The following is a 9,042-nucleotide window of genomic DNA, read 5'->3' as shown; positions in this document are numbered from 1 at the left end:
CTTATTCAATAATTGGAAAAAAGGCCTACATCTATCCGCGAACTGAGAGATAAACCGGTTTAAGGTAATAGTCAACCCTATTAACTTCTGAACTTCTTTGGGATTCTAAGGTGACTGCAAGCTGTTAATTTATCTAACTTGTTCAGAGTTAACTTCAATTCCTCGATGAGTGACCATATAACCCAGAAATTTACCTGATCCCATACCAAAGGAACATTTAGAAGCATTGAGGTGCAATTTGTGTTTCCTTAGTATTTGAAAGGTGTTCCCTAGGTCTCCCACATGCCCGGACGCCACCTTACTCTTCACTACCATGTTATCTATGTAAACCTTAATAGTTTTACCTAGTTATGGCTCAAACATCCTAGTCATCATCCTTTGATAAGTAACCCCTGCGTTCTTTAAATCAAAAGGCATTACCTTGTAGTGATAATTCCCTATAGGAGTAACAAAAGCTGTCTTTTCTTGGTCAGCTAAAGCCAAAGGTATCTGATGATATTCTTGAAAAGCGTCCAGAAAACTCATCCGAGGATGACCCACAATAGTATTGACCAACTAGTCTATCCGAGACATGGGGAAAGGATCCTTGGAACAAGCTTTATTCAAAGCTGTGAAGTCGACAAATATATGCCACTTCCCATTCTTCTTCTTTACCACTACTGTATTGGCTAACCACTTCGGGTAGAACACTTCTTTGATAGCCCCTGCCTGCTTGAGCTTGTTTACTTCCACCTTAACAACATCAAAATGCTCCTTATATGAACGCCGATGTGGTAGCTTCTTTGGGGAGACTTCTGGGTTGACATTTAGGTGATGGCAAATGAAATTTAGGTCTACCTTGGGGGCTTCATAAGCATTCCATGAGAATACATCGATGTTCCTCTTCAAAAATATAACCATCTCCTTCTTCTCTTGGGAAGGCAACTGAGCTCCGACCTGAAAAAATTTCTCCGGGTCATCATCTATAACAATTTCCTCCAGTTTCTCACATGCAGGGTCTTCTAACGCTGCCTCCACGGGCATGACCGGGGTCCTTGATTGCTATGAGCCCCCCTCAACAAAGGTCGAGGATTCAACCTCAGGCTAGTGCATAATTGCAGCCGCCATACATTACCTAGCCATGGATTGGCTCCCAACCAGCTCTTCAATCTAGTCTCCAGACGAAAATTTCACCTTCAAATGTAGAGTTGAAGAAACAACTCCTAGGGCATGAAGCCAAGGTCTTACTACAATAGCTGTGTAGGGAGAGTAAGCATCCACTGCAATGAAATCCACCTCTACTACCTCTAAACCTGCTTGCACAGGTAATCTAATCTGGCCCTTTGGAATGTCAACTTTCCCATCAAAGCTTATCAATGGTGAATCATAGGCTGTCAAGTCCTTAAGTTTTAAGTCTAGCCCTTTGTATAAGTCAGGGTACATAATCTTTACATCACTACCCTGGTCTACCATCACCTTCTTTACATCATACCCTCCTATCCTGAGCATGACTACCAAAGCATCATCGTGTGGTTGCGTAGTCCCAATCTTGTCTTTTTTTGAAAAACTCAACGCTAGTCGGATATTTACCCTAGCCCTCTTCGGCTCAGAATTAGAGTCCTCGGCGAGTGTTCATGCTACAGACATCACTCTAGAAGGACGAGAACCAATCCTCCTAGGAGCAGCAAAGATGACATTAATTGTGCCCAAAGGAGGTCTTGAAGAAGTGTTTCCCTGAGTTACTGATCCTAAGTGGTCTACTTGCCCATTGGGCCGATACAAAAATTGTTTTAATCTTCCATCCCTGACTAATTACTCCAAGTAATTCCACAAAGTCCTACAATCCTCGGTGGTATGACCCCTTTCTTGATGATACTTGCAATGAAGATTTTGATTATGCCTCATGGGGTCCTTTACCATCTTGTTTGGCCATTTGAAGTATGGCTCGTTCTGGATTTTCTCCAAAAGCTGATGTGCTGGTTCTCGAAATATCGTGCTGACCACTTGAGGAGCTATAGGCCCAGATTACCCAGCAAAATCTCTTCGGGGTCTGTTGTTATTGTATCTGTCCGACCTGAAATCCCTCATCTCCTAAGGGATAACCTTCACCTTCCCCTTACCCTGCTGTTAGTCTTCTTCAACCCTTTTATACTCGTCGATGCGGTCCATGAGCCGGTGCACACTCCTAACAGGCTTCTTGGTTAGTGATTTCCTCAAGTCATGCTCAGCAGGTAGGCCAACCTTGAAAGTCCTTATTGCTACATCGTCAAAATTTCTATTGATCTCATTGAACATCTCCCAATATCTGTCAGAGTATGTTTTCAGGGTTTCCCTTTCTCGCATGGCTATGGACAGCAATGAATCTAGTGGCTGAGGAACTCTACTACATGTAATGAAGCAAGACCCAAACGCCCGGGTGAGTTCCATGAAGGAATCGATAGAACCTGCCCCCAAGCTGTTAAACCATGTCATCGCCACAGGTCCTAGGCTGGATGGGAAAACCTTGCACATTAAAGTCTCATTCTTGGAGTGCACAACCATCCTCTGGTTGAAGTGGCTCACATGCTCCACAGGGTCTGTTCGGCCATTGTATATGGTGAACGTTGGCTGAGTGAATCGCCGAGAAAGTTTCCTTCCTTTAATTCTACGTGTGAAAGGTGACTTGGAAATTTGGTTCAATGCTCTGCTCATAGCATCATTTTCCAGGCCCTTGCAAGATGGGTTCTTACTTTTGCGGCCATAAGGGTTGTCCTCCTCATAGGAGAAAGACTCACTAAAGGGAGTTCTTAATCTGGGCTTGTAATTGCTATCCCCACCATCTTCGGAAGAAGGGTCATAAAAGGAGGGAGTTCGCTTTCATTGTTCGTGGCGCAACTTCCTCTTTAAACGGTCGATCTCCCATTGCATGGCCCTAGCATTTTCCTCGTGAGAGTCTCTGCTTCCACCTCGTGTCTGACTCCTGCTAGTGTGGGCCGTATGTATACTACCCTTCCGGTCTCTATTTATTTTAAGATGCAGAAAGTGATCTTGACGTTGGGACCCCATAGATTCTGCATGGTGTGGACCTGAACCTACCGTAATATTAAAACTTACTAAAGCACCAGATTCCCATAGACGGCGCTAATCGTAAGGACACAATTTGCACCTAAGCCCAAAAACAGGAAAGGAATAGGCCCAAAAAGCCTAATACAATGAATTTGTAGAGAGTGGGTTAGAATTTTGGATTTTAGTGAGTTTAGATAATAAAGACAATGGGCTAGATCACAATATGACACAAATGGGATAGTTTGTGTAATGAAAATTGTCTATGGACTCAAGCCGAGGAGACTGAATTTTATATTTCTCTTTCTCAAAGACAGATTACAAATATTGTTCTAATGTCTACATTATTTCCTTTCTTCCTCTCTCGATCCCCTTATCTTGGGGTTTTCCTTTTCCTTTTATACTTCCCTTTCTCTTCTCTCTACCCTCCACATATGGATCAGATTGCCGGGCAGGATACTTGTCCCATCAGCACCTTCCTGAAGCTTTTGAAGATAGCTATAAAGCTGAACACTGCTACTCAGGTATCACTTCCTCATTAATGCGACCAGAGAGTTAGCTGCTGAGCATTCAGTGCAGAGGCAACAACTTTTTCTTTAGATATTTCATGGTTTTTCCTTTGTCCTATACCCCTGTGATGCACATCCTTATTAACAGAGTCGCATGGGACTTTGCCTCAGGATGGCAGATAACACATTCCGACCTCTACTTAGCTGATCCGAAGATATATTCCTCATCGGACCAACTTCTCGGATGATCACGATCAGACTTCACTTCTCTATAAACTAACATGGACCCTTAGTAAGATGTTTACCCATCCTCAGATTGCTTAATATCCTCGGATTGGGTCCACGACCCAATATGCATAAAAATATGTACTCCTAGACCCACCTCCCCCCCCCCCTCACACACACACACACACACACATATATATATATATATATATATATATATATATTATCCCCTAAAGGTTAATATTGAATTATAGTATTATCTTCCAATCATTGAAACATTGATCAGAACATTAACAGAATTGCCAAAAACAGATGAAAATTGATAATTGTAGAATACTAACCTCCAAGTACGCGCTCATGCATGTACTCAGAGACTCTTCTATTTTTTTGAGTAAAGATTAATAATTTTCATCCATTATAATTTGAGATTACTATATTTTTTAATCACAAAAAAACCTAGGGGTGTAATGAGTATTATACGTTTACAAGTGAAATAATTTTTCATTACACCCCTAGGTTTTTTTCAGTGATTAGAGAATGTAGTAATCCCAAAATTATAATAAATGTAAATTATTAACTTTTAACCAAATAATTAGAAGAGCTTCTGAACATGCATGTGATCGCGTGCTTTGAGTGGTGCGTGTGGTAGGAGGTTATTTTACTCAACCACACGTACCACCTATATAATCTTCCATTTTTTTTAAGAGAGATGCTACATCCACAACATTTTTACAATATTTTCACAACAAATTATAGGCGGTTAGTTGTTATTGGTTCAAATTTGAACCTAACACTAATGGCCTGTTTGGAAGTTTATAGAGGAGAGGAGAGTAGTGGAGAGGAGAGTAGAGGGGAATAGTTATCCTCCACCTTGTTTGGATATTCTTAAAATTAGTAAGGGGGAATGGAGTAATTAGCCTTTCTTTTTGTTTGGATGTTTTCAAAATTAAGATGAAAATGAGAGAAAATGATTTAAATAGACAAATTTACCCGTATTTGAAAATGAACTTGCAACATTGATCTATTATTAATTTATTAGATTAAATAATTATTTAATTAACATTCTCATTCCATCAAACAACACTCATAAAAATATAAAACTACTATTAACTATTATAAAATAGTTTTTATTACCTAAAAAAAATTATAATAAACATTCTGATTAATTAGTTAGGCTGAGAAAGTGAAAATTTTAGAATTAACATTAATAGAAATGTGAATAAACGTTAATTTCATTTTCCCTCTCTTTCTCAGCTAATTTTCTCAGGAAGCAAACAAAATATCAACAAAATATACAAACAAATGGAACCTGTTTCTGGAGATCCTCTTCAGAGATGATGGCAAAAGTTGTTCCCTGACCTTGACTGGGAGTTCTAGCTGTCCTCGGAGTGTTGGGCGCCGATTTCTTCTTCTGAAGACAATGAAGCTCATCGATTGTCTGAACTTTCACCGGCGGCGCACTGTCATCGTGGCACACCGTCGCTGTCTCTGTCGTCGAATTCCTCTGCGTTTCGATCCTCGACCCCGCACATCCTTTGCTTGCCAACCTAGCCTCTCCATTTTCGACCTCCATGATTTCTAGCTTTTCCTTTTATAAATTCAAAGAATCAGCAAAGATATTACTCTGTTATTAGTTTTCGTCAGTAACAAAGGTAAATAGCAATTTTTTTTTTTTCGTTAGGGTTGAGGAAATAGTGAGATTCTTTTTCTTTCTTTTTTCCATTCACCTTAAATTTTCTCAAGAAACAAACAAAGATTATTTATATAATCAGTTTGTAATTTTGTTAATTTAAAAATGATAAATTGGAGAATTCATTTGGTCAATAATTTATCTACTTTACTCTCCCTCCAAATCTCTCCAATTTGGAGGAATTAAAAATGAGGGGTTAGAGGTAGTTGAAATCCCTCCAAATCCTTCCCCCTCATTCCTTAAAAAACTTCCAAATAAGGTAATTGAATTACTCTCTCTCCCTTTACTCTACTTCCCCTCCTTTTTTAAACTCCCAAACAGACCATAAGATTACTTTTTTGCCTCAATAATAACAACCAGTAACAATCTGCTACTTAAAATTTATTGTAAAAATATTTTGAAAATATTGTAGACATATCATTTCTTTTTAAAAAAAAAAATTGGATATTGGTATGGAGCTTGGCTGCCATGCCATAAATATAAATATATAATTAGACAACCCCACCTCTTTTGCACGTGATGTGAGTGTGCGGTTTGTTTAATATTCCTTTTATTATTTTATATCATATTTATATATTTGTTTGCACTATTTGTTTTATAATTAACTTTGTTAGTTCTAGAGGGTATTCATTTTTTGGTCCTGCTAACTTGTCCAAAATTTATATTATTTGATAAATCTTGCTTGGACATTTTTTTTTAATTAATGTAACCATTTTTTTAAATTTCACATTTCAACAAACCAATAAAACACAAACAATGTTATTTTCTCCAATAACAATTAAAGATAAGTAGGAAAAAAATGCAATAAAATTACTAGTAATGGATGTTTTAAAAAGTCCCATTTTATTTAATCTGTCAACTGTGTGAGCATTGGTGCCACCCGCCAATTGTAGGAAAACCTACCATTTGAAAATAGTAAAGAGCTACCACCATACCAAAAGACACTGAAAACTTAACACATTCGCTACGAACTAAGGGAATCCATATACAAACCGGGAGACCTGTCTTTAATAGCAGCCAATCGAACAGCGAAGGCAATTGATTCCCTTGTGGCAACTCATCCTATATCTCCACTACTGGGGGCCTGGGGCAGCCATCCAACTTCATTTGAACTATATAGATAGATGGATTGTTTGTTTGAAAGAAATACTAATTTGAAACTAATTTAAACAATTTAAATGGGTTTAAGGTAAGCAAAGATAGACCAGCCATAGATTGCAGCAATGTAGATTAGGTTCCATAAAAGAGTACATTGAGTTCATTGAGGATATAGTTCAATCCCCAACATCAGGTAAGCTAACCTGGATCCAGAATGTATTAATTTACAATCCTCAAGATACTCGACAGGAAACTGCTTTACAGCTTAGTGTCAAACATTCACACACACACAAATTAAGACAACAGGGGACAGGTCCCATGCTTACTGCTATTAGTCTCAGATGTGCAATTGAATCTCCCAAGCCATCCCAAAGTTCCTTAAAGAAAGCAGTCTGCCTACAGAAGGGTTTAGTTCATGCAGTGCGCCAATGGCTAGATTTGGATGAAACTCAATTACATAGTCACATTTTGATATCCTAAGGATTTGAGGTGAAAGAAAAAGTTCTTTGTCTCTCATAAGGTATTGCAGTGAAGTATATTCATTTCTCATAGCATTTGAGATGAGACAAGTACAAGAACAAGAGAAAAGGGGAATGGGTATACCTATATGGAAGCAAACCCATTCCTTTACAACTTACCCACTTACCCAAAAGGTTTTTAATGAAGGAAAAGAGAGGCTGGAAATTTTGAGAGGGGTTTCCTAGGGAAAAACTAAAGTGAAGAGAGAGAGAGAAGATTATATTCTAGAAAATTTTGTGTCTTGTAGCGTGTATTTCCAAAAGAAGGGGGAGGGGGTGGTTGGGGGGAGATATTTATAGAGATAGTAGAGAGAGACGTGGCTCTCATTCTGCTGAACACTAGCTGTCACCTCTAGAAGCTTCTCCATTTTTCTTTTTCAATTTTTGCATTTATTGACTTGTTCATGCTTTATATATTGTTCATCCCCGCTTTTTTATTTATTGCACTCAATATTGTCTCTTATATATATATATATATATTATGCTATATTTTTATGTTCTACTCTCTCCCATCACCTAAAAATGTTTTCTATCCATTTTTCCTAAATGGATTCTAAACATTACTTTAAGCACAATATGAGTATGTTGCCTAGAGAATGGTAGTGGCTTGTTTGAAGAAATCGGAGCTCGGAAAGGCCTCTAAACAGCAGCACAAAAATTAGACCAGAAATCGAGCAAAAGATGAAATAGCAAAACTTGAGGGAAAAGTAGGGAACCATGTGATGGTGTTGCCAGAACAACCAAGGTTCACTCACATAATAGAATCCTACCTACATCCTAAGGGTTTACAACCCTACAAGGGTAATCATACATGCATCTTTCATCATACTTTCAAAAGATAATAAAGTATAGTTTTAGTTCGGCACTGGCTCCATTTGAGGATATATTTTTCAGTCTTTTTACCTATGTCATTAAGGAGGATAAAGTTCTATTGTGTTAAAATTATGGTTAAGTAATTAAATTCACAATTTCCTAAAAACTTAAACTTTTGGGACAATCTGTAATTTAACATGGTATCAGAGCAGAAGATCCTAATTCCAATTCCTAGCTTTGCTTTACCTCTCATTTAAAATGATAAATTCCCACTTATTGGGCCCCCACTTTTTAAGGAGAAGTTTAGGCCCACAAGTGAAGGGGAGTGTTAGAATTATGGTTAAATAATTAAATTCATCATTTCCTAAAAGCTTAAACTTTTGGAACAATCGGTAATTTAATATGTTGCAAATGTAACTTTAAAAAAAAAAAAATGATCCCATACCCCCTTCTTCCCTCATCGGCTTGAATTATATTATATACTATATATTTTTGCATTATAGTTTGTTTAATATAATCATGAAATAGTACCTTTCACTTGTATGTATCTCCACAGCATCAATACCATTTCTCTTTATATGATGAATTGAGATTAAATGTGAAAATAATGGCAGAGATTTAAATTAAAACACTCTAGAAGAGAGAGCACATATAACTTCATGATTTCAAATGGAATTAGGATTGGAGTCTTAACCAAGGCTTAAAAAGAACTAGAAAAGAGAGGCCACATTAAGGAAAAGCAGCAGCACGACTAAGTAAAGTAACACCAACTAATGTTACAGTAAACTGGAAAGCAACAGCCACAGCCAGAACAGCTTTCAGATATAAGTTCGCCCTGCACAGTAATTTAAATTACAAATGGTAAATGTGATCCATGATGAACAATACGTGTGCAGTCAGAAACCTCATCAAATTGAATCAGCTACACAAACCTTTAAAACTCTAGATGAATTGGTACCATCCGAAAGCTTCTAAATGTGAAGTCTCCATTGAGTGATATTGCACTAGCAGGACAAACAATCTCACAATGCCTTGAACAGTCAAGTGGACAACCCTCTCGATCAAACTCTATAAAGTAGCCAGAATCAGTTTAAACAAATTGCAAAAGACTTCATATAATACATATTTTTTTCCTTCTTTTATGTGGTAAATGTAGCACCTAAGAGGC

General features: G+C 37.7%; 1 protein-coding gene across 1 annotated transcript; it reads right to left on the bottom strand.

Moving 5' to 3' along the window:
* Positions 1-555: 555 nt before the first annotated feature.
* On the bottom strand, positions 556-1,023 carry LOC142624900 (uncharacterized). Its single transcript, XM_075798630.1, has one exon. It carries the CDS (start codon positions 1,021-1,023, stop codon positions 556-558), a length of 468 nt encoding a protein of 155 aa, XP_075654745.1.
* Positions 1,024-9,042: the final 8,019 nt, after the last annotated feature.

Source organism: Castanea sativa, chromosome 2, assembly GCF_040712315.1.
Source record: "Castanea sativa cultivar Marrone di Chiusa Pesio chromosome 2, ASM4071231v1".
Classification (NCBI taxonomy): Eukaryota; Viridiplantae; Streptophyta; class Magnoliopsida; order Fagales; family Fagaceae; genus Castanea; species Castanea sativa.
The sequence above is the reverse complement of the archived record's forward strand: the minus strand, read 5'-3'. Positions and strand labels throughout refer to the sequence as shown.

What these genes read in the sequence shown, in the direction of transcription:
- LOC142624900 (XM_075798630.1), bottom strand. Translation starts at nt 1,023, where the DNA reads ATGCCCGTGGAGGCAGCGTTAGAAGACCCTGCATGTGAGAAACTGGAG.